The sequence below is a fragment of the Balearica regulorum genome, chromosome 10 (genome assembly GCF_011004875.1).
Source record: "Balearica regulorum gibbericeps isolate bBalReg1 chromosome 10, bBalReg1.pri, whole genome shotgun sequence".
NCBI lineage: Eukaryota > Metazoa > Chordata > Aves > Gruiformes > Gruidae > Balearica > Balearica regulorum.
The window spans coordinates 13,857,464-13,881,434 of NC_046193.1; the positions used below are offsets into that span (position 1 = coordinate 13,857,464).

Here is a 23,971-nt window from a genome sequence, read left to right on the forward strand (position 1 = left end):
CCGTGCCCGTGCCCGTACCGTGCCGTGCCGTGCCCGCCCCCGGGCGCGCCCGCCTCGGCGGCGCGGGAGGAGGCGGCGCGGAGCAGCGGCGGCGCCCGGGCGGGGATGGCGTCTCCGGGAGCGCTGGAGCCGGCGGCCGGCAGCGTGCCGGGCACCAAGGTGGAGCTCACCGTGTCCTGCCGGTGAGCCGGGAGCGGGGCGAGGGAGCGGGCGGGGACCGGCGCCCGGACACGGGTGGGTGCGAAACGCGCGGGGATGCGCGGCGAGGTGCCCGTGTCCCGCAGCAACCGCTGCCCGCCGGTCAGCCCCTGGGAGAGGGTGGGCTGCGGGTCCCCCTCGCTTCCCCCTCGCTTCCCCCTCGCTTCCCCCTCGCTTCCCCCTCGCTTCCCCGGGTACCGCTCGGTGCCACCGGTGTGTGCCCAACGCCCTTCTGTCCGGCTGCCACCCGTGGAGAGAGGTCCCGTCCCCTCCGCGGGATCCCGGGGGATGCTGGCACCGGGCACGGCTCCGCGGCACGGCTACTTAGAGGGACCCTTCCCCAGGGCTGGGGTGCGGGACGGCCCCGCTCGGGGCGATGCTGGCGGGACGCAGGGTGCCGGTACCGGCTGCAGGCAGGCTGCCCGGCTCTGCCCGGCTCCGCGAGCCCCGGGCAAGGCAGCAGGGCCGGGAGGGGGTCAGCGTTGGCCCATGACGGGACGGGGGCTGCGGGAGAGGGGCTGCTCGGTGCCTCCGGCTCCTGGCGGGGTCCGCGGGGCAAACGGCGGCTGCTGAGCCAGCCTGTCGGTGGCTAAATATAGCCCGGCCGAGGCACCGCTGCCCTCCTTCCCGTGGCCGGGGGGTCCTGCCCGCAGGGACCGGCCTCCTGGGCAGCAGCGTCCCCTGTGCCGGGGGGGGGTCAGGGAGGGCCTGCGGCCGGCCCCGCAAAGCCCCCCGCCCGGCCGGGCAGCTCTGGCATGGCCCCGAGCTTTGCAAACACCGGCCTGGGCCAGGGGCTGCCGTGCCCCCTCCCTGCGGCCGAGCCCCTGCCCTCCCTGCCAGGCTCTCTGGGCAGCGGGCAGAGGGGCCGCAGGGCCGCGGGGTCCGGCATCTCTGGGCAGGGGCCAGGGTTCGCTCCTGGAGGTGCAGGCAGGCTTTGCCTTCGCAGCTCCCCAAGAGCTCAGCCCCATCCAGGGCTGCTGGGGAGGCCCTGGGGGTCTGTCCTCTGCACCCCCAGCTCTGGGTGCTGGGGCCAGGGAAGCTGGCTGAGCCCCAGAGCCCCCAGCTGTACCCCAGCCCACCCTGTGCAGCTGCCCCAGGGTGCGGGAAGGATCCCAGCGGAGCCAGTTGCAGCCCCCCGGCATTTCCTGGTGTCACACCGCGCAAAGGGTGAGGATCAATCGCTCTGCTGGTGGCTGTGTCGGGGGCGCGGAGCTGGTCCCCGCCGGCTGCCCAGCTCCTGCTCTCACTGTCTCCTTTCTTCTCACTTCTGTGCCCCGCCATTAGCCACGCTCCCGCTGCCGGGGTGCGGCGGGCACTCAGCAGCACGGGGAAAGGTTTCATCCTCTAAATGGGTTTCCTGTCATGTTCAATCATCGTCAGCGCTGGAGACGCTGGTCCCCGCTCGCCCCGCTGTCCCGCCAAACCTTGCGGTGGGAACCAGCACGTGCCCCCCAGGCTGCCGGGGCTCTGGGCCCTGGGTGCCGCCGGTACGGCCTTGCCGTATGGTGCCGTCTGCCGTCCCCTGATCGGGGGGGGGGGGAGGATATAGGGAGTCACCACAGAGCCAGGTGGGTGGCACCCAGGGTGGCTCACGCCTGGCTCTGTTCCCCCAGGAACCTGCTGGACATGGACACCTTCTCCAAATCTGACCCAGGTGGGTGGTGGGACCGGGCAGGGGGCAGGGGCATGGCACGGCACGGGCACGGCAGGGCACGGGCACAGACACAGCACGGCAGCGCAGCTCTGCTCCTCTCTCCGCAGTGGTAGTCCTCTTCGTGCAGGGCTCGGGGAGCAGCGAGTGGAAGGAGGTGAGCACGGCCCCTCTCGCCAGGTCCCTGGGGAGGCTCCCAGCCCCATGCTGGGGGTGCTGCTGCCCCCAGTGCCCCTGTTCCTGGCTAATCCTCGGCTGGGTTAAATGGACCCATATGGCCACCCATGTCCACGCTAATGATCCCTCCACATCCACGCTAATGATCCAGCCCTGCCGGCAGCACTAATCCCCCTGCCGGGATTAGTGCCGGTGCAGCTGCGATGGGGAGGGGTCCTGGGGGAGCTGCCCTCACCACTCTCCCCGCAGTTCGGGCGCACCGAGGTGATCGACAACACCCTGAACCCCGACTTTGTCCGCAAGTTTGTCCTCGACTACTACTTTGAGGAGAAGCAAAACCTCCGCTTCGATGTGTGAGTAGGGCGGCTGGGGAAGGGCTCGGCCCCGTCTCGAGGTGCAACAAAGCACCAAGTCAGTAATAAATAACCATAATAAATAAGGAGAGTAAATAAGAAGAATAAAAAATTATAAGAAATAAGGATACGGTGGCAAAAAGCACAGATGGGTGGGGGAAGCGGGGCTGTGTGCCAGCGCACCCCCACGGGCACCAGTTCAGGGCTCTGCTCTCCCGTCACCAGCTACAACGTGGACTCCAAGAGCTGCTCCATTTTAAAGCAGGTGAGCACAGCCCGTGCCAAGGGACACATGGTGATGCCCCGGTGTGACACCGTGGGGGGGCACCCCAAGGCTGTGCCCCGGGGGCGGGTGCTGTCGGGGGGGCAGGTGCCCCCAGCCTCGGGGGGCTCTAACCCACTCTCCATCTCTCCGTGCCCCGTGGGAACTGGCAGAAGGTAGGTGCCTGCCACGCACCAGCCCCTGCTCTGCCCTGAGAACCCAGCGCTCATGGGGGTGCCTGGTGGGGCAGAATGTGGCCAGGACACACCATGGGGGTAGCTTTTGGGGTGCAGGATGGGTGTAGGGAGGCCCAAGGGGTGCAGGATGGGTACAGGGCACATGGAGTGGCTCTTGGGGGGCACAGGGTAGGTCCAGGGCACATGGAGTGGGGACCTGGGGTGGTCCTGGGGGGTGCAGGATGGGTCCTGGGCTGGGGGGTGGCTTTTGGGGCACAGGGTGGGTTTGGGACACTTGGGGTGGCCCCAAGGAAAGGTGGTGGCAGGTCCTGTGGGTGCGTTGGGAGGATGAGGGGTGGGTGTGGGTGGTGGGGGGCTGGGGCAGGAGCACCTGGGGGCTCATGGCGCTCTGCTCGGGGCACAGGACTTCCTGGGGCAGGCATTCGTGGCGCTGGGGGAAGTGATCGGGTCCCAGCGGGGCCGCCTGGAGAGAGCCCTCACGTGAGTCACACCCCATGGGGGGGGCATGGGGGTCCCACACCGTGTCCCCAGCCACCTGCCCCATGGAATACCCCCCCCCCGCATGTCCCCTGCTGTGGACACCGGCCATGCTGCCAAGCACCAGCTATGGGGCACGAGCCCCAACCCCACCTCCTGTCCCTGTCCCATCCTCCTTGTCCCCAAGCTGACCGGGTGCCTCTGGTCCCAGAGGGGTCCCGGGGAAGCGGTGTGGGACCATCCTGCTGCTGGCCGAGGAGCTGAGCAACTGCCGGGTGAGTGCCCGTGTCCCAGCAGCGGCCAGGTGCTGGCTGCGTGGCCCTGCCGGCGTGGGCGGCTGCTTGGGGCCAGGGGCGAGGAGGCAGCCGGCAGTGACAGTCCCTGTCCCCAGGACATCGTCACGATGCAGCTGTGCGCCAACAAGCTGGACAAGAAGGACTTCTTCGGAAAATCTGACCCCTTCCTCGTCTTCTACCGCAGCAACGAGGACGGCACGTGAGCGTGGGGCCCGGTGGGGTGGGCAGGGTGCCGGCGTCGCCGTATGGTGCGCCCCGACCCTGCCCTGTTCCCGCAGCTTCACCATCTGCCATAAGACAGAGGTGGTGAAGAACACACTCAACCCGGTGTGGCAGCCCTTCACCATCCCTGTGCGCGCCCTCTGCAACGGCGACTACGACCGGTACGGGGACTGGGGCAGCGTGGCAGGGATGAGGTCGGGGTGGCCATGGGGCCAGAGCATCTGCTGTGCAGGATTGGCCCTGCAGCGGCAGGCAGCTCGGAATTGGGTCCTTATTGGGTTGGGTTTTTTTCCTCTTTTGCAACCCAAATTACATAAAGGCATCCCCCTCCTTTCCAGGGCCCCCGCTGTGACCCAAATTTCCCACTTCCCTCCCGGCAGAGGCGCGGGCTGGGCAGGTGGGGTGCCAGGGGCTGCAGGCAGGGTGCTCACTGCAGGGTGGGCTGCGGGGCTGGGTGTCCCCAAACGAGGGGGGCCAGGGGTGGCCATGCCAGCCCGGCCAGCCACTCACCTTCTGCCTACCCTCGCTTTAAGGACGGTGAAGATAGACGTGTACGACTGGGACCGGGATGGGAGGTGAGGCCGTGCCCATGGGGTGGTGGGGGACGTTACGGTGCCGTAAGCACTTCCCCGGGTGCCCCTCACCGGGGTGTCTGGCCACGCCGACCCCGTGCTCCTCCTGCAGCCACGACTTCATCGGGGAGTTTGCCACCAGCTACCGGGAGCTCTCCCGAGCGCAGAGCCAGTTCACGGTGTACGAGGTAGGGCTGGGGGGCCGGGGGGGGCTGGGGAGCACCCCACACTGGGGCCAACCCACCCCTGTGCCCGCAGGTGCTGAACCCCAGGAAGAAATGCAAGAAGAAGAAATATGTGAACTCCGGCACCGTGAGTGGGGCTGGGTGCTCCTGGGGCTCTGCCTGGGGGGGAGCAGGTCTGACCCCCCCAGCTGTGCCAGCCGGGGCGGGGGGGGGAGCCGGGTCTGACTTCCCCGTGCCTGCAGGTGACACTGCTCTCCTTCTCTGTCGAGTCCGAGTTTACCTTCGTTGACTACATCCGGGGCGGGTGAGTGGGGGGCCGGGTGCCCCCCGGCTCCCCGAGACCCCCCCCATGGGCAAGGGTCTCGGGGCGAGGACGGCAGTGATGGCGCAGGTGCAGCCTGGGGGTGACAAGGGGGCGGTGGGGCTGGGGAGAGGCTGCAGGACGGCGGCTCCAGGCTGTGGGGTGCTGGCTGGGGAAGGGGGGGCCAGGCCATGGGTCCCGGGGCGGGGGGTGGAGGGAGGACATGCCACACCATGGGGCTGGAAGACAGTATCCCTGCGCCGTGGGGCCGGCAGCCTCCCTCGCTCTCCTCTCCAAGGACGCAGCTGAATTTCACCGTCGCCATCGACTTCACGGCCTCCAACGGTGAGTGCAGCGGGTGCAAGGGGGGGGTCCCTGTTGGCACGGCTGTGGGGCTGGCTGTGGGGCGGGTGCCGATGGGCGCTGTGCCGCAGGGATGCCGTCACAGCCCACCTCGCTGCACTACGCGAGCCCCTACCAGCTGAGCGCCTACGCCCTGGCGCTCAAGGCGGTGGGGGAGATCATCCAGGACTATGACAGCGACAAGCTCTTCCCCGCCTACGGCTTCGGCGCCAAACTCCCACCCGACGGCAAGATCTCCCACCAGTTCCCCCTGGTGCGCCCTGGGGTGGGGGGGAACACAGAAGTTTGGCAGTGAGGGGGAAGAAGCACCCACCCTGGCTGCATCCTGCCCCGGCGTCCCGCAGCCGGGGGGGGACACCGGGAGCCATGGTCCCCTGCCAAGCACCCACCCCCATCCTCCAGAACAACAACGCGGACAACCCCAGCTGTGCCGGCATCGAGGGCGTGCTGGAGTCCTACCTCCAGAGCCTGCGCACCGTCCAGCTCTACGGCCCCACCAACTTTGCCCCCGTGATCAACCAGGTGGCTGGGTGAGTGTCAGGGGACTCTGTCCCCTTTGCTGTCCCCAAATGCCATTGGTCCCACAGCAGGGCTGGCTGCCCAGCATTGGTGAGGCTGCTGGGGGGACCCCATCCCTTGTCCCCCTAGGGCAGCCGCCCAGGTGACTGACGGCTCGCAGTACCATGTCCTCCTCATCATCACCGACGGCGTCATCTCTGACATGCTGCAGACCAAGGAAGCCATTGTCACTGTGAGTGCACCCGCGTCACCGTGAGTTCACCCCATGCTGGGTGCTGCCCTAGCTGCCACCCTACCTCTGCTCCACAGGCTTCTGCCTTGCCCATGTCCATCATCATCGTGGGAGTGGGTCCGGCTGAGTTTGAGGGTGAGTTGGGGCTTGGGGACACCAGGGAAAGGGGATGGAAACACCATCCCTGGTGGCCGCCCCACCGAGGTCCAATGACACTGGCTGTCACCCCTCAGCCATGGAGGAGCTGGACGGTGACGAGGTACGAGTGTCTTCCCGGGGACGCTATGCCGAGAGGGACATTGTACAGGTAACACCAGCATTGAGCCCAGTCCCACCACAGGTCAGTCCCTCACTGACCCCCGCAGCCACAGGGTTGTTTCCAACCAGGCTGCAAACTTCTTTCCCTCAAAGTTTGTGCCGTTTCGGGATTATGTGGATGACTCAGGAAACCAGGTGCTGAGCATGGCCCGCCTGGCCAAGGACGTGCTGGCTGAGATCCCTGAGCAGCTGCTCTCCTACATGAAGACCCGTGACATCAAGCCTCGTCGGGCAGACCCCCAGTAGCTCCTCCGTGGGGCCGACCGGTGGGGCGAGGATGTGTCACCTTTCTTCTGCCGGTGGCCAGGGCTTCACCATGGAGATGTGGCCCCCCCAAGGGTGATAACCGGCTGCTGCAGCCGGTGAACGGGGCTGGGACCCTCCTCTTCTGGCAGCGAGACCACGGGGCCGGACGTCCCCAGCTGCCCTCTCCTCCTGCCCGGCCGACAGCGATGCTCTGGCATAGCGGGGCCGGCTCGGGACGGTCTATCCTTTGGCCGCGGGCAGGGCCAGCACCCGGGCACTGGCTGTTGGGGGGCCACGGCGTGTCCCCCCCCAGGAGGGCAGTCAGGCTCCCTTCCCCGGGGAGGAGGCTGACCCTGGGGCTGGGTGCATGCCGGGGGTCCCAGCCCCACCAACGCCTTGGGGCAGGGGGCTTCCCCCCGCTCCTGCCTGCACCCCATTCCTGCCTGCACCCCGCTCCTGCCTGCATCCTGCCACTCGGCCGAGCGCCAGCACCCCCGTCCTCCGGCTCTGGTGCCACGGCGCTGTCCTGCCTGCCCCACAGCCTGCCCCACAGCCTGCCCCACAGCCTGCCCCGCTGCCCTCAGCAGGGCCCTGGCCCCACAGCCGGGGGTGCCGCAGGGCTGAGCCCCACAGCTATGGGGTGCTGCAGGGCCTGGCCCCACAGCCGGGGGGTGCCGCAGCCGGGGGGGGGGGGGTGCCGGGGCGGCTCGGCGGGAGGGCAGGCGGGGTCTGTACCGCGTTACCGACTGTAAATAAACTGCTCCAACCGGGCCTGCTGCCGTGCTGGGGCCGGGGGGCAGCGGGGGCCGGGCCGATGGGGGGGGGGGGGGGCCGGGGCGGGGCTGGCGGGCGGTGGCGGCGGTGCCTGTGATTCGGGGCGGCAGATTCGCCTCAGTCGGCGCGACGCGGCCCGGCCTCCGCCGGCCTCCCCGGGGCCTCCCCGCTTTCCCCTCCCCAACTCCCCATCGCCTCCCGTTGCCGCCCGTCGTCCCCGCAGCCATCCCCTCGCCCCGCTCCCCCCGCCCGGCTCGGCCGTGCCGAAAGTGCGGTTGCTAAGGGCGGCGCGGCGCTTTACCCAGCGGCCGCCCCGCGCCAGGCGCCGCCGCAGCCTCCATTGTTGCGGCCCGGCCCGGGCCCGCCGCCGCCGCCGCCGCCCATGGAGCCGCCGCCCGCGCCCGCCCGCTGAGCGCGGCCCCGGGGCCGGTGAGCGCGGCCGGAGGGAGGGAGGGGAGGGAGGGAGGGGAGGGGAGCGCCGCCGGGGCCCGGGGAGGGGGCGGCGGGGCGGGGGGCCCGGCCCGGCCTGGCCTGGCCTCAGCCCCCCCTCAGCCCCTCGGCCCCCCCGGCTCGGGCGGGCGACGCCATGGGCGTAGACTTCGACGTGAAGACCTTCTGCCACAACCTCCGGGCCACCAAACCCCCCTACGAGTGTCCGGTGGGCACCTGCCGCAAGATCTACAAGAGCTACAGCGGGATCGAGTACCACCTCTACCACTATGACCACGACAACCCCCCCCCGCCCCAGCACACCCCCCTGCGCAAGCACAAGAAGAAGGGGCGCCAGGCCCGCGCCGCCAACAAGCAGTCGCCCAGCCCCTCCGAGACCTCCCAGTCGCCGGGCCGAGAGGTGATGACCTACGCTCAGGCCCAACGTATGGTGGAGGTGGACCTGCACGGCCGCGTCCATCGCATCAGCATCTTCGATAACCTCGACGTGGTGTCCGAGGACGAGGAGGTTCCCGAGGAGGTGCCCGAGAATGGGAGCAATAAGGAGAACACGGAGACCCAGAGCGTCCCGCCCAAATCTGGCAAGCACAAGAACAAGGAGAAGCGCAAGGACTCCAACCACCATCACCACAACGCCTCAGCCGGCACCACCCCCAAGCTGCCTGAGGTGGTGTACCGGGAGCTGGAGCAGGACACCCCCGACGCCCCACCTCGCCCCACCTCGTACTACAGGTATTGTCCACGGCGCGATGAGGCTCCCTGGCAGCTCTAGCTCGTGCGCAGGGTCTGGAGGCACAACTGGCCCCGCTCTGTGCAGGTAGCTTGTCCGTGGCTCATGGAAATGGCCTCCATGTGCCTCTCCTGGGTCCCACGGAGCTGGCTGTCCCATGGCTTCAGGCTCTGGGAGCTCTGTCTGGCATCGAACCCTAGTTGTGAGGGGCATGTGCACCTGCAGAGCGCTCGGTTGCTGCTTGGGTGGTTGCCAGTAGTTGGATTGCTGCGCTCTTTCCTGTCTGGGATGGCAGGTACAATTAGAACAAAAAATGAGTGCGTCCTCCTGCCTTCCCCACTGCTCTTCTGAGGTATTCTGGGATAGCTCCAGACCCCCCCCCAGCACCAGGATTTACCCATAAGATGTGTGTGTTTGTGGGCTTAATGTGTCGCTGTTATCCTACGGTTTTTCTATGAGTAGTTTGGTGAGTGCAGTGGCCCAAAATAATACCTCAAGCGGGGAGTTAATACTGAACCAAACTAAGGCTTGTGTGGCCACCCCTGCCATCCTAGTCGCCACTTGCCCTGAGAAACTGGCACCGTGTTCCAGGGACGGGATAATGATGTTATTTTGTGTCAGGGTGTTAGAAAAGAAATCTCCCCCCCCCGAGGTGTCCGCAGTGCCACTCACTGCGATGGCAGGGGATGGTTGCCGTCAGTCGCTGGAGCAGCAGCCTCACGTTCCAGCTCTTTCCTCTCCAAATAACATCCCCTCGCCCACATCTGGGAGCGAAAGGGAAGAGGGTGCAGCTGCCCTCGCTGGAATTAACAAAACGTGGTGCCTCCGTGCCTGGTTGCCGTTGTGTTTTGGGCATGAGGCCACTGTCTCCAGAGCATCTGTCACCTGCTTGGTGGCTCATGCAGGCTCCCATCTTGCACTGATGAGTCTCCAAGGCCCATACCTCGCCCGTTGGAGGAGTGTTATTTTGTCTTTGTGCTCAGGGTGCAGCAGTACCTCCCTTCCTGCCTTGTCCCTGGTTTTTTATTTTGACTTATGGCTTGGCTGTAGTGTTTAAACATTCCCTCAGCCATGGCCTGCGGGAGTTACAGGGCTCAGCAGCTCCAAGACCCCGCTGGCTGTGCCCTCACCCTCCTGTGCTGTCCTTCCAGGTACATCGAGAAGTCTGCAGAGGAGCTGGATGAGGAGGTGGAGTACGACATGGACGAGGAAGATTACATCTGGCTGGACATCATGAACGAGCGGCGGAAGACCGAAGGCGTGAGTCCCATTCCCCAGGAGATCTTTGAGTACCTGATGGACCGGCTGGAGAAGGAGTCCTACTTCGAGAGCCACAACAAGGGGGATCCAAACGCCTTGGTGGATGAGGATGCCGTCTGTTGCATCTGCAATGACGGGGAGTGCCAGAACAGCAATGTCATCCTCTTCTGCGACATGTGCAACCTGGCTGTGCATCAGGAGTGCTACGGGGTGCCCTACATCCCGGAGGGACAGTGGCTCTGCAGACGGTGCCTGCAGTCACCCTCGCGAGCCGTGGACTGCGCCCTCTGCCCAAACAAGGGGGGCGCCTTCAAGCAGACGGATGATGGGCGCTGGGCTCACGTGGTCTGTGCCCTCTGGATCCCAGAGGTGTGCTTTGCCAACACCGTCTTCCTGGAACCCATCGACAGCATCGAGCACATCCCGCCCGCGCGCTGGAAGCTGACCTGTTACATTTGCAAGCAGCGCGGCTCCGGGGCTTGCATCCAGTGTCACAAAGCCAACTGCTACACTGCCTTCCACGTCACCTGCGCCCAGCAGGCCGGGCTGTACATGAAGATGGAGCCTGTCCGGGAGACGGGGGCCAACGGTACCTCCTTCAGTGTGCGCAAAACTGCCTACTGTGACATCCACACGCCGCCAGGCTCTGTGCGCAGGCTTCCTGCCCTCTCCCACAGCGAGGGGGAAGAGGAGGACGAGGAGGAGGAGGAGGAGGGAAAGGGCTGGAGCTCTGAGAAAGTCAAAAAAGCAAAAGCCAAGTCTAGGATCAAGATGAAGAAGGCGCGGAAGATCCTGGCGGAGAAACGAGCCGCAGCGCCCGTGGTTTCTGTGCCCTGCATCCCCCCACACAGGTACAACCCGCCACCCTCCCCTGACTGTGAAGAAATTTCTCCCTTTCTCCGTGCCTTGTGTCTCGCTTTCCGCGTGGGCATTACCTTGTTCGTCTCTTTAGCTTTTCGCACAGGTACTTTTTGCTTTGTTCTCGCAGAGGGCTGTTGGTGGCTTCGTCTGGGAGTCCTGCAGAGAGGCAGGGCGATGCACTGCCCTGCAAAGGTGTCTGGGCCCTCGGCAGGGCAGGAAATAGCTGCTGTTAGTTTAACGGCAGAGAACGAACTTGGCTGGACGCGTCAGGAAGCAGCTGGGGGTTCCCAGTGCTCCTTTCCTGTTGTGCTGACCTCAGGTGCTGGAGTAAATGAGGGAGGGAGGAGGGGGCTGCCCTCCTTTCCACTGAGGTTTATTTTCACGCAGGGCTGGGCTGGGGAAAAGAGGGAAGTGTGGGAGCGATTCAGGCCTGGGAAATGGGCTAACCCCGGCAGTTGTTTTAGCTCTGGAGCAGAGAGGTTTTGTATCGGGATCCCTGTGCCCTGCCAAGCACAGCTCATCCATCCCAGCAACCGCTTACCCCTTGCTGGGCTTCCTCAGGCTTTTGTGCCAGTCGTGGGCAGCAGATCTGCCTCAGTGCTGCCTGTCGGAGCGGGGCCAGGCACAGAAAACCTCTGCACAGCCGCCTGCGAGGGGTGGCGGGAGAGGACCAGGACTTCTGCCTGCCGAGGGGCAGGACTGTCGTGAGGTTGGCTTCACGGCACGAGGGCAGTGCGGGTGCCGTGCGGTCGGAGGGGAGCATGCAGAAGCCGTGGGTTTTGCTCTTTGGGCAGCGTTGTGGTGACTTGTGGAGGCACGTCTCTGCTACATGGTTGCTGGCTTTTTGCCATGGTCTGTTCGTGTCCCAACCTTATGTTACTGCTCGCTCGGGGCTTGCTCTGTAGCAGGAGCCTCTTCTCTCGTGAGTGGATGCGTTGGCAGGCGGTTTGTAGGCTCTTGCTGCTATTGTTGTGCTTGCAGCGAAACCCACACTGAGCTAGAAGCTGTTAACCTCTCCGCAGGCCTTCCTGTTGGGATTAATTATTCTTCAAGGGCTGTTGCCAGAATGCCAGATATCTTCCTGTGGGAGCTGTGCTTGGCCGGTGATGGCACATGAGGCCGCTCTCCCCAGCCTCTTCAGCTGAGGCTGATGCAGGTCGGGTCATCCCCTGCAAAGAGCTGTCACTGCGAAATGTGGAGATGCAGGGACTTTGTCCCTTCAGCTCCCTGCTAGCAGGGCATCCCTGTCCAACCTTTGCTGGACAAGGCTGTCCTGGCCCCTCCAGGCTTTCTGCTGTTGCAGAGAGTAGGAAAATCCCTTTTGTCATTTAGGGTAGTCCTTCATTAGCTCGTATAGGAGCTCTGTTGTGTTCGCGCCTCCTGTCCCCTCATCACGCTTTGCCAGGTCTGGTCAAGTTACGGGCTCCTTTGGGCTCGAGTTTGTCCGGTGATGTTTGGCCAGGGCCTTTGTCACTGAGGGTGGCCCTCAGCCAGGTAAATCATGGTTTTGGGATAGCAGTGCCATAACGCTTGCGGTCTTGGGGACTGTGAGAGCTGTTAAAGGTCCGGCCCTTGATGCAGCTGTGTTGTACCCTGACCGGCGCAGCCTGCCTCAGGCTTTTGCCCAAAAGTTGGCAGGAAGTAGAAAAGAAAAGTCTGTTTTGGAGAGGGAAGGCTGGATATTTCCTGGCATCCTCCACTGTGGCTGACTTGGAGGGGTGGCTGCCCTGCATGACTTGGTGTTACAGACATTCCAGCCATGGGAAAGAGTGTTCTCTGCCCGAGGAGCTTCTCAGCTGCTCTCAGGAGGCCTTGCTGCCGCCTCCCCCCAGCCAGGGCTTCTCCTGCAGCGGCCAGGCTTATCTTGTTGAGGGGGTCTGTGGTTCCTCTCCCTTCTTCAGGCTCAGTAAGATTACAAACCGTTTAACCATCCAGAGGAAGAGCCAGTTCATGCAGAGGCTGCACAGCTACTGGACTCTGAAGAGACAGTCCCGCAATGGTGTCCCTCTGCTCCGCCGCCTTCAGACACACTTGCAGTCACAAAGAAACTGCGACCAGGTAAGGGCTGCTGATTGCGGTGCTGCAGGGAATCCTGGCTGTGCGCGCGTGCTTCCTGCGCCTTCGGAGCTGTGGGCTCAAAGCCTTTGCTGCATGCGGTGCCTGCAGGTGCAGAAGTGGGGCCAGGGGTATGAGCTCCCGGATGAGGAAAGGGCAGCCCCAGCTGCTTTTGCCGCTTCTCCTCTGTTCTCGGCGTTCAGAGATTTGGCCAGGCAGTGACACCGCTGGCAGCCTGCCATGGGAAGGGAATCCTGCCCTCTCATGCTGCTGCGCAGAAGTTAGCTCCTTCCTCATGCCCTTGTTTAGCCGGTGGCGATGGCAAACCTGTCAGAAATGGCTCTGGTCTGAGGCTGCTGTGTCAGCGAGTGTTGAGAGAGATGGCCAGAGATCTCCAGAAACAGGCTGGAAGGAACCAAGGCCTCACTTCCAGTTTCTGAAACCGCTCCAGGAGCGCTCCCTGTGGGTGCTGCTTCCAGCCCACTGTCTGCCTCAGCCCTTAGTCAGCGCTGCACAGATGTGAAATCTCTGGTGCCAGAATTTTTCTTCTGGTTCCCCGTCTGAGCTCTAAATCTTTCTTTCTGAGCCCTTTGAAGGCTGTGACCAGGCAGGGGTTTCTTCTGCCTTTGCCCCCTCTAGTTTTTATTTGCTGGAGAAGAGTTGAGACTGCTTCTGCTCATCTTTGGCTATGGCTTCCCGAAGTGGAAGCAACCAGAGCCATGTTCCCTTTTTCCCCGTTGCCCTCTGCCAGAGCTCTGAGCAGCAGCACAGACCCTGGTATTGTTGATCCGTGCTCTTGGGCAGTCAGTTGTGTTAGGAAGAGTATTTCCAGAGGTTCAGGATGTCCACCTCGTGGCATCCTAAGGGCTTGGTAACCAAGGAGCAGGTATTCAGCTCTGGCCAGAGGTTGGACTCTTTCTGAGTTGCCCGCCTAGATTACAAGGGAGCTGGGACCTCCACTGAACCAGTGGGTCAAGCATGCCAGTTCCCTTTGCCAGGGAGGAATCCCAGCACATGGTCAGGAAGGTGGAGATGGGAACACATCTCCTGTCAGCTCACGGTGTCTGATGTTCCCGCAGAGAGACACTGAGGATAAGAACTGGGCCCTGAAGGAGCAGCTGAAGTCATGGCAGCGCCTCCGCCATGACCTAGAGCGTGCGCGCTTGCTGGTGGAGCTGATACGCAAGCGGGAGAAGCTCAAGAGAGAGACGGTAATGATTGTTTGCCCCTCCTTGGGGAGCTTCTGGGGTGGGCATGAGCATGGGCTCTGTCGAGTGCTGTAGGGTGTGTGCCGGGGTCCCCTCAGCCGTGCTGCACCCTGCCCCAGCGGCTCTGAGCAAAGGTGGCTGCTCTGCAAGGCTGAGGTGGGACGCGCAGGTGCTGGAGCCGGTGTTACACCTCCGCTCCCCAGAGCTGGGGGTGAGGTACAGTCCCTGCCCCTCACGCGAGGAGAGGTGTCGCTGTCCTGCAGGACTGCACTGCTGCTCCCTGGGGACTGTCCCCCCCCCGCCTGGCTGCCAGGCAGGGGGCTCAGCCCCACTCTGTTCCTCTGTTTCAGATCAAAGTGCAGCAGGTGGCACTGGAAATGCAGCTGACCCCCTTCCTCATCCTTCTCCGCAAGACGCTTGAGCAGCTGCAGGAAAAAGACACGGGCAACATCTTCAGTGAGCCGGTCCCTCTGTCTGAGGTAACAGAAATCTACGAAGTAAGAACCCCCTCCCCCAGATTTCTACTTCACTCAAACTTGTCCCGTCCTCGTGCCAAGGGCTGCCCAGGGTGCTCTCTGCTGCGGAAGCTCCCCAGGGCAGCTCCCCTCTGCTCCCTCGCGCACCCTAGCACCACTCCCCCAGCGATGCCCCTCCTGGGTGAGCTGAATGCAGAGCAGCTGAGCTGGTGCCGGCCAGGAGCACAGCGCTCGGCTCTTCCCCTGCGTGTGTGGCTGGCGACTCCCCAGTGTCTGTGAGTGGTTGGGGATTCCCGCTGGGAAAGGCAGAATGCCGGCCCTTGGCGAGCAGCGCGCTCTTACCCATCCTCTCGCGAAGGCTTCTGCTAGGTGCAGGCTGAGCATGGCACAGAAATGGGATTGCCCCCCCCCCCCCAGACTGTCACTGCTGGGGGCAAGGGAAATGATTCCTGAGACCATCATCAAGTCCCCGCCTGGGGGGGTGGGGAAAGGCCATGCTGGCTCCACATGGCTTCGGCAGCAGGTCGGCACAGAGGTGTTTTGGCAGAGCTGGGGAGGAAGGCTGCATGGTCCCACCTGCAGCCATTGCTACCACCTGGACGGTTGTTTTACCTGTCTGCACTCACCCTGAGGAACTGCACTTGCGGCTTCCTCCCCTGGGGAATGCCGTGTAGTGTTCTGGATCCCAGCTGCCTGCAGACAGGAGGAGAGGACGGGATGCTGGCATGTGTGCTGGAGCCTTAAAAATGCTTCGGAGTGCGTATCTAACAGGTTGAGCACAGCACATGGGCTCCCAAGTCCGGAGGCGTTACTGTTCCTCAAGCTGCAAAAGCAGACGGCATTCCCCGATGTGCATTTGGGCAGAACGCAGGGAGCAATACCTGATTCCTCTAATGACTGTTTTCTTGGAGCAGGTAATGCTAACTGAGACTCCCGGGCTCTTAGCTCTGGCTCTTTTCCCCATGCAGGTCCCAGACTACCTGGATCACATCAAGAAGCCCATGGATTTTCAGACAATGAAACAAAACCTGGAAGCCTATCGCTATCTGAATTTCGACGACTTTGAGGAGGATTTCAACCTGATTATCAACAACTGTTTGAAATACAATGCCAAAGACACAATCTTCTACCGGGCAGCCATCCGTCTACGGGAGCAGGGAGGCGCCGTCCTCCGGCAGGCTCGCCGGCAGGCGGAGAAGATGGGCATTGACTTTGAGACAGGCATGCACTTCCCCCACTGTGTAACAGTGGAAGAGGCTCAGGTCCAAGACATCGAGGACGGTGGGTACTCAGGCCCGAGGGCTACTCGGAGGTAAAGCCAGGGCAGAGTCAGGGCACCTGGGGGTCTCTTTGAGCTGCCTCCCACAGGAGGTTCAGTCGGATGCCTGGGCTGTATGTGCCCGCTCCCTGGAGGGGTGGGGGCTTGGCTAGCCAGGTACCTATCGGCCCCATTACGTTGGTTCTCAGCGATGGCTTGTCTGTGTGTCCTGCCAGTCCTTTGGTCCCTCGTCCTCCTCTTGGTCAGAGCAGGGGACTGCCTGGGACGTGGCCTCCCTGGCCAGTGTCAGGGTACTGCCACTTGCCGTGTCCCTAGCACTGGCCAGGAGCTGCTGAGGATCCCGCTGTGCCGCCCGGCTAGAAGGACTGCCTCCCCCTTCTCTCTGTGGCTGTAGTTCTGCTTGTCTCTGCTGGCAGTGGGGAGCACCACCAGGAACTGATGTCCGAGAAGGATCCTTTTAGGGTCCCCCTCTCCCGGCTCCACCATGGATTGGGCTCAGTCAGGGGAAACTTCCCTGCCCTGTAATGCTTCAGGATCCCTTTGTCTCTTGTTTTGCCTGTTACCACCCCTTTTCTTTTTCCTGCTGTGTCCTTGCCCCAGCCGATGGGATCCCTGGTATTCTCCAAGCTGCTGATCAGCCTGCTTTCCCCAGCAGTTCCAACTGGCTTGTTTCCCACAAGGCTTCTTCTCTAGGTCTTTTAGGGTAACTTCCCATGTTCACAGGTGTTTGGTACCATGTCAGCTACTTCCCTTCTGTGGGGAACCTGGATTGCCCTGTGCCCTTCCAGGTAGAGGAGCTCCAAAGAGTTCCCAATTTTTTTCATTCATCTGCTCCCCTTTGTTCCTCCAGAAGACGTGCGGCTGCTGCTCTCGGAGAACCAGAAGCACCTGCCCTTGGAGGAACAGCTAAAGATCCTGCTGGAGCGGCTGGACGAGGTCAATGCTGGCAAGCAGAGCATAGGACGGTCCCGGCGGGCCAAGATGATCAAGAAGGAGATCACAGTCCTACGGCGGAAACTCGCTCACCCGCGGGACCTGGGCCGAGACGGGCTGGAGCGGCACGGCTCCTCTGCCAGGGGAGTCCTGCAGTCACACAACCCCTGCGAGAAGGACCTGCAGACAGACAGCGCTGCAGAAGAAAGCAGCAGCCAGGAGACTGGCAAAGGTACTGGTCCCTCCAGAATACTGCTGGTTCTGGGGAACAGTGGAGAACCACCTCCGGACAGGCTTGGCTGGGGGAAAGGCCGCCCTGCCAGGTGCTTCTGAGGCAGGAGGGCCGCGTGGGCAGCTGCCCGCACACGCCTCGCTCTTCGCTCCTCCTTAGGAGCAGGGCAGATGGCCTCTCGGGGGGCAGTCCCTTATCTCCCGTTCCCCTGCGGGGGTTTCTCGTCTCCCATAGTGCCTCCCGCAGGGGTGGGTGCGGAGTACAATGTCTGCGCCTCCCCGCTCTCCCTCCCGGCGTGCCCATCCGAGGATGGTGCCCCACTGGGTGGTTGGTAGCAAGCCGTGCCAGCCAAACAGGGGAGATTGGCGGCCGAAGGAGGCCACCTCCTGCGTCAGGAACAGCCGCAGCCTGGTGTGCGTCTGCCTCTGGGGAGGGTTGGCAGGTCGCTGGTATTCGCAGCTGCGGTCAGCATTCTCCTGGTGAGCTCGCCTCCCACGTGGGCGAGGAACTGGATGTCATTCCAGAGACTGAGACCGAGAGTCCCAGCTGTGTGATGTGGGGCGTGAGATGGATGGTTTCCTCCTGCCAGGCTCTGCCAGCTCTGCCACGCTGCCCGCTTTCTCTAGGGGCATTACAGAGCAGGCTGCCTTCAGCGTCCCTTCCTGCGTGGGGGCACGGGAGGGACTTGGAGCAGCACTGACGGCAGAGCTCCAAATGTCCTCCCTGGGCTGGGAGCCGAACACGGGCCAGCCGCCAGCTCCCCGGGCTCCTGGATGGAAATGCTGAGCTGGGCTCCATGGAGAGCTCAGGCAGAGCTTCCAGGTGTCACCAGGGGTTTGCCACCACTGCATCCCAGTCCTGTCCCCCTTAAGCGCTGGGAAAAGCAGGCTCTTCTGCAGGCAAGGAGCGTTTTAGGGCCTTTGTCTTTCGGGGGTGTGGTAGAACTGCTCAGCTGCTGCGTGTCATGGGAAAAGTTGCTTGGGGGAAAGGCTGCGTGCCTGCTCTTGACTTCTGTTTCTGTGAGGCTGCTGCCTGTGAAAAACTAGAGCATCTCTGGCTGGTGGAGTGCTCTTTCACACCCTGATCTAGCTTTTGCTGTCAGCAGACCAGATAGTTTGACCCTGAGGGCACAGACATGGCAAAGCTCGGGATGGAGACTCTCACGAGACAGAGTTTCTGAGAAACAGAATGTGCCGCTGCTGTGCGGTCCCTGCCAGGTCCCGTGGGCTGCAGCTGACACCGTCTCCTCTCTCGTCTAGGTCTGGGTCCCAATTCTTCTTCCACCCCAGCACACGAAGTTGGCAGGAGGACCTCAGTGCTCTTCTCCAAGAAGAACCCTAAAACTGCAGGCCCTCCAAAACGTCCGGGACGCCCCCCGAAGAATCGAGACAGTCAGATCGCTCCCGGGCACGGGAACAGCCCCATCGGGCCCCCTCAGCTCCCAATAATGGGGTCCTCCCAGCGGCAGAGGAAGCGAGGGCGAAGCCCGCGCCCCAGCTCCAGCTCAGACAGCGACAGCGATAAGTCCACCGAAGATGCTCCCATGGGTGAGTGCGGCAGCTCCCCCTGCGCAGCTGGGTGGCCGCAGCCCCACCGGGAGCGTGTGGCAGGGTCCTGCGCAGTCGTAACGCTCTTCTGGTGGGGTGTTTTGCAGACCTGCCAGCCAACGGTTTCAGCAGCGGGAACCAGCCGGTGAAGAAGAGCTTCCTGGTGTACCGCAACGACTGCAATCTTCCCCGGAGCAGCTCCGACTCGGAGTCCAGCAGCAGCAGCAGCAGCAGCGCCGCCTCGGACCGTACCAGGTACCGTCTCCAGCCCGGCTCTGATGGTGCCGGTGCTGCCCGGGGTTGCCGGACGAGGAGCCTGTTTGGTGATGCCCATCTTGTTCACCCTCCTGCAGCGCGGCTGCCGTTAGCTAAACCCTAGAAAGCTGTGGGGTTTGTGCCTTTTTTTAATGTAAAACCTAAAGGTGTAAGTGTGCAGCAAAGGGCTAGTAGGGAACATGAACCGGGGAATTCCCTCCTGGCACAGCGGCTGCGCCGGCACGGCCCTTCCAGCAGCCGAGCCAGCTCCGGCAGGTTTCTGCCTGCACCTCTGGTTCGGATCAGAGCGCGTTCTTCCCGGGTGAAACTGGGTGAGGGTCAGGCTGGTGCCCCCCAGAATCACCATCCCGCTTTTTTTCCTGGTATCCCTGCCAAGACCTTCTTGGTGCCGGTTGGAGCCCGCAAGCCCTGGTGTCCCGCCAGCGTGGCCCTCTCAAAAGTGGTTTTTGGAAGTTTAACGTGGCTCCTGCTGACGGCTCTGCTCCTCTCCCCGCAGCACAACACCCTCCAAGCAGGGCAGAGGGAAACCCTCCTTCTCCCGAGTGAACTTCCCGGAGGACAGCAGCGAGGACACGTCGGGGACGGAGAACGAGTCCTACTCCGTGGGCACGGGGCGAGGCGTGGGGCACGGCAGTAAGTACCATGGCCGCGAGCCCGGCTGGCACCATCACCTGGGGGGGCCACGGCTGACTCCCCTCTCCCCTCTTCGGCACAGTGGTGCGCAAGGGCATGGGGCGCGGCGCGGGGTGGCTCTCCGAGGACGAGGATTCCTCCCTGGATGCCCTGGACCTGGTGTGGGCCAAGTGCCGGGGGTACCCCTCCTACCCGGCGCTGGTGAGTACCGCCGGCAGCGCGCTCCCGCCCGCCGTCGGCGCCTCCAAAATCCACGTCCCCCTCCCGCGGGGCGGCACTCGGGGTCCCCGTCACCCTCTCAGCCCTCCCCTGCTCTTCGGGCAGATCATCGACCCCAAGATGCCGCGGGAAGGCATGTTCCACCACGGCGTCCCCATCCCCGTGCCCCCCTTGGAGGTGCTGAAGCTGGGGGAGCAGATGACTCAGGAAGCACGCGAGCACCTCTACCTTGTCCTCTTCTTCGACAACAAGCGCACTTGGTAAGGCCGGGGCGCCGGGGGCTTTGGGGGGGGGGCGTCCGGAGACGGTTGTAACCCTCAAACGAGGTGGCCCCCCGCTCCCCGCAGGCAGTGGTTGCCCCGGACGAAGCTGGTGCCTCTGGGGGTGAACCAGGACCTGGACAAGGAGAAGATGCTGGAGGGCCGCAAGTCCAACATCCGCAAGTCGGTGCAGATCGCCTACCACCGCGCCATGCAGCACCGCAACAAGGTGCAGGGCGAGCAGAGCAGCGACTCCAGCGAGAGCGACTGAGCCGGCCCCCCCACCCCCCCGCCGTATCTCAGGGCAAACGGGGCTCGGGGAACCCACACACACACCCCCACCCCCGTGCAGCTGGTCTGCACCCACCGGGGGACCGGGAGGGGGGGGGCCGGCCCCCCCGTGCCCGCCCTCGCTCTCACGTTCCCGGTGCCCGCTCCCCCAGCCCGCGGCTCCCCGGGATCCTGTTCTGGCCGCTCCCCCACCCCCCCCCCCCCCCCCGCCGTGCTGCCCCGCACCCCCGGGCCCAGCCCCCGGCCGGCCCCGCGCTCGGACGTTGTTTGTATTTATTTTGAAGGAAGAAAAATCTATTGATTCTTAGAAAATAAACCTCCGCTGCGGAGCCGCGGCCGCTGCGGGCGGGGAGCGGCGGGGGGAGGGGGGACGGGCACGTGCGGGCGCTGCCGGGCCGCGCTTATTTCCGGGCCGCGGCCGGAAGTGGGCCAGAGCGTCGCCGGCGGGGAGGGGGTGGGCGCTCTGCCTGCGCGGAGAGGGACTCTATGGTGGGGGAGCGGCGGGGCTGGGGCTGGGGCTGGGGCTGCGCGGCGTGGGGTCCGGTGCGGGGCTGGGGCACGGTGCGGGGGCTGCGGGGGCAGGCCGGGGTCCTGGGCTGGGGCTGTGGGGCGGGGGGTGCCGCGGCAGCAGCAGCTGGGGGCAGAGTGAGGGGGGGGCGGGGGGGGGGGGGGGGGGCCTGGCGGCGCCTGACCCCACCGCGCCCACGGGGCAGAGCCGGCCCCCGCCGCGCCCCCCCCGGCCCCCATGAAGCTGCGGGACACCCCCTCCGCCTGCCCGTCCCTCTGGCGCTCCCTGCCCTGCCCGCCGGCCGAGCTGCGGCTGGACCTGGTGCTGCCGTCGGGACAGACCTTCCGGTGAGCCAGCCCCGGGGGGGGGTGTCCCGGTGTCCCCCGAGCCCGGTGGGGTCAGGGCCGGCCCCGACGTGCCCGTGTGACGGCAGGTGGTGGGAGAGCAGCCCGGGGGCCTGGACGGGCGTGCTGGGGGGCCGCGTCTGGACGCTGAGGCAGGAGGGTGACCGGCTGTGGTACACGGTGTACGAGGGGGAGCGGGAGCAGCAGAGCCGTCCCGCCGGGGCAGCGAAGCCAGACGGTGCCGAGACAGATCGGATCCTGCGCGACTACTTCCAGCTGGACGTGGGGCTGCCGGCCCTGTACCGCAAATGGGGGGCGGCCGACCCCCTCTTCCGCGAGGTGGCCGGTGACTTCCCAGGTGAGGTGGCTCCGTGGGGACCGATCGCAAAGCCCACCCGGCGTCCCCTGACCGTGTTCCCCCCCGCAGGGGTGCGGGTGCTGCGGCAGGACCCCGTCGAGTGCCTCCTCTCCTTCATCTGCACCTCCAACAACCACATCTCCCGCATCACCGCCATGATCGAGCGCCTCTGCCGGGCCTTCGGCCGCCGCCTCTGCTGCCTCGACGCCCGGCCCTTCCACGCCTTCCCCACCCTCTCGGCGCTCGCAGGTCCACCATCATCCCACCGCTGCTATGCCGTGGCCTCCCCCCGTGCCCGCATCGCCACACTGCGGCCAACCCTGTGCCCCCCCCCGCCATGTCACCCTGCTGTGTCCCCGCAGGCGCTGACGCCGAGGCCCGGCTACGGGCGCTGGGTTTTGGGTACCGCGCCAAGTTTGTCAGCGGGAGCGCGAGGGCCATCACTGAGGGGCTCGGCGCCGAGGGGCTGCACCGGCTGCGCACCGTGCCCTACGCCGAGGCCAGGAGGGTGCTGTGCACCCTGCCTGGGGTGGGCGGCAAGGTGGGTGCCAGGGTGGGGGGGGACAGGGAGCGGGGCCGGCAGCGGAGGCTGACGGCACTGCCCGGCGGCAGGTTGCCGACTGCGTCTGCCTGATGGCCCTGGACAAGGCAGAGGCGGTGCCGGTGGACACCCACGTCTGGCGCATTGCGCGGGAGCGGTACGGTGCAGTGCTGGGTGGCCGGAGTCTGACCCCCCGGGCCCACCAGGAGATCGGTGAGGGCAGGGCCGGGTCCTGACATGGGACCCCCTGGGACGGGGACGGTGCCCCCAGTGCTGGCGCTCACCCTCTCTCCGCAGGAGACTTCTTCCGGGGGCTGTGGGGCCCCCGCGCCGGCTGGGCACAGGCGGTGAGTACCCCCCTCCCGGGCACCCCAGGGCTTGGCCCCCACCGCGGCCATGCCCACCCCATCGCCTCTCCCCACGCCAGGTCCTCTTCTGCGCTGACCTCCGCAAGGGCCAGGAGCCGGCCGGCAGCCGGGACCGGGCCAGGGGGGGCCGAGGCCAGGAGAGCCATGGGAATGGGCCCCCCCTAGGGACACCCCCGGAGGGACAGAGCCCCCGGGCAGCTGCTGGGGGCAGATCACGGCACCCGCTCCCAGCCTGAGATGTACAGAGGTGTGGGCAGCTGCCTGTCCCCTGCCCGCTGCATCCTTGGGGGGAGCTGCTGCCCTGGGCAGTGAGGCTGGGGGGGGGTTAGGGGTGTGTCCAGCCCCCCCCCGCCCAGGGCAGAGCCGAGCCAAGCAGTGTTGGCCTCTTGCCTTTATTACAAGCAATAAAATAGAAACATCCATTTGGAAAATTCTCCTTGAACATGCTGGGGGGGGGGTGGGCAGTGCCAGGGCAGGCGTGGGGGGAGGGAGGAGGTGTGGGAGGGGGCCCAGGACACAGCCCTGAGTTGCGGGGGGCTCCTGGGGGCTGCCCCTGCCCTGATGCAGAGCTCTGCTGCCAGCCTGCGGCGGGGGGGCAGCCCCACACACTCGGGGCGAGCAGGGCAGGGTGCCCCCACACCATCCCCCCGCACCAGCACTGCAGGGCCCCCCCCGCACCCCACGCTGTGTCCATGGGAGGGCTGGCACTCCCCCTGCTCCCACCACCCCCCCGGGACGTGGCCGTGCAGGGCCCTGCTCAGTCTGGCAGCAGGCGCTGAGCTCTGCTCGTGGACAGGCGCCCACAGTCCGACCCTGCGGGGAGAAGAGGGGTGAGAGCCCGGTGGCGGCCCTGGGGGGTGCAGGATGGGGGTGAGGGGTGGGGACTCACCGTTGCTGGTGTTGCCCCCCAACCGCTCGCCGGGGCTGGTGGGAGTCGTCTGTCCGGGGCCCTCCTGGCTGGTTCCCAGCTGCAGCTTCCTCATGTGTCTCACCACTGCTGTGGCGTTGAAGGCTTGCTGCCGACCCCACAGCATCCGTCACCCAGTGCGGGGGGGCCCACGCATGCCCTCAGCACCCCACAGCCCCCTCAGCACCCCACGCTCACCTTCCATTTGCTCTTTGCAAAGTTCTTCTTGATCTGCTCGCTCACCGACTGGTGGATGTTCTTGTCCAGGGCTGTGTCCCCAGCAATCCTGGGGTGGGAGAGGGGGGTCGGTGGGGGTCCCCCATGTTCCATGCCTGCTGTGGGGTGAGCCGGGGAGGGGAACAGGCAGGCAGCAGCAGGCTGCTCCTTACCAGGGATGCTGCAGGGCTTGCTCACAGGTGAAGCGCTTGCCAGGGTCCTTCTCCATCAGGTGCTGGATGAAGTCCTTGGCTGGGGCAGGGCACAGAGCAGCCGTGAGCACCGGCACCCAGCACCCCCACCCCAGCTACCGGGACACCGCGCCAGCATCCCAGCTCCCACCACCCCAGTGGTCCCGGCTCACCCGAGTCCGAGATGTCGTCCCAGTAGGGCGAGTCAAACTCGTACTCTGCCCGCAGGATCTGCTCAAAGAGCTTGGCGTCGTTCTCATCATAGAAAGGGGGGTAACCGCAGAGCCTGGGGGAGGTGGCGGGGAGGGGGACGCTGGTTTTGGGCAGCCCTGGGGGGCCAGGCCCCCACAGAGGGGAGGGGGGCAGGAGGGGGGGTACATACAGGATGTAGGCGATGACTCCGATGGACCAGCAATCCACCGCCTTGCTGTAGGGCTTCTGCGCCAGCACCTCGGGGGCTGGGGGGGGGGGGCAGCAGGAATGAG

General features: G+C 65.0%; 4 protein-coding genes across 11 annotated transcripts in view; 3 read left to right on the forward strand and 1 right to left on the reverse strand.

The window, feature by feature from the left end:
• On the forward strand, positions 1-7,179 carry CPNE9 (copine family member 9). The gene is made up of 20 exons (XM_075762189.1): positions 1-182; positions 1,812-1,852; positions 1,960-2,006; positions 2,276-2,379; positions 2,605-2,644; positions 3,242-3,318; positions 3,527-3,590; positions 3,707-3,810; positions 3,890-3,994; positions 4,367-4,408; positions 4,518-4,593; positions 4,664-4,717; positions 4,833-4,894; positions 5,190-5,236; positions 5,326-5,507; positions 5,657-5,784; positions 5,903-6,005; positions 6,083-6,140; positions 6,239-6,312; positions 6,417-7,179. Exons 1-20 carry the CDS (start codon positions 106-108, stop codon positions 6,567-6,569), a joined length of 1,638 nt encoding a protein of 545 aa, XP_075618304.1. The 5' UTR covers positions 1-105; the 3' UTR covers positions 6,570-7,179.
• Positions 7,180-7,814: 635 nt separating this feature from the next.
• On the forward strand, positions 7,815-20,382 carry BRPF1 (bromodomain and PHD finger containing 1). 7 transcript variants are annotated; one of them, XM_075762227.1, is made up of 13 exons: positions 7,815-8,525; positions 9,675-10,634; positions 12,546-12,702; positions 13,779-13,910; positions 14,258-14,404; positions 15,352-15,664; positions 16,513-16,827; positions 18,087-18,374; positions 18,482-18,629; positions 19,147-19,283; positions 19,366-19,484; positions 19,608-19,762; positions 19,829-20,382. In XM_075762227.1, the coding sequence occupies exons 1-13, from the start codon at positions 7,930-7,932 to the stop codon at positions 20,031-20,033; spliced, it is 3,672 nt and encodes a 1,223-aa protein (XP_075618342.1). In that variant the 5' UTR covers positions 7,815-7,929; the 3' UTR covers positions 20,034-20,382. The 7 variants fall into 7 exon arrangements, with proteins under 7 accessions (XP_075618342.1, XP_075618346.1, XP_075618343.1 ...); XM_075762231.1 differs by having other exon boundaries at positions 19,850-20,382; XM_075762228.1 differs by having other exon boundaries at positions 16,516-16,827.
• A 328-nt stretch (positions 20,383-20,710) lies between these two features.
• On the forward strand, positions 20,711-22,597 carry OGG1 (8-oxoguanine DNA glycosylase). The gene is made up of 7 exons (XM_075762244.1): positions 20,711-20,908; positions 20,995-21,263; positions 21,333-21,512; positions 21,626-21,804; positions 21,876-22,017; positions 22,102-22,151; positions 22,232-22,597. Exons 1-7 carry the CDS (start codon positions 20,799-20,801, stop codon positions 22,406-22,408), a joined length of 1,107 nt encoding a protein of 368 aa, XP_075618359.1. The 5' UTR covers positions 20,711-20,798; the 3' UTR covers positions 22,409-22,597.
• The window catches only part of LOC142603171 (calcium/calmodulin-dependent protein kinase type 1-like), a 151,206-nt gene continuing 149,783 nt past the window's right edge, over positions 22,549-23,971 (reverse strand). For both annotated transcript variants that reach the window (XM_075762246.1, XM_075762245.1), the window contains 6 exons: positions 23,869-23,944; positions 23,660-23,772; positions 23,469-23,547; positions 23,278-23,365; positions 23,062-23,188; positions 22,549-22,985 (listed from right to left, as the gene is read on the reverse strand). In XM_075762246.1, coding sequence (XP_075618361.1) covers positions 22,930-22,985; positions 23,062-23,188; positions 23,278-23,365; positions 23,469-23,547; positions 23,660-23,772; positions 23,869-23,944 — 539 coding nt within the window. In that variant the 3' untranslated portion in view covers positions 22,549-22,929. The remainder of the gene's footprint in view (positions 22,986-23,061; positions 23,189-23,277; positions 23,366-23,468; positions 23,548-23,659; positions 23,773-23,868; positions 23,945-23,971) is intronic.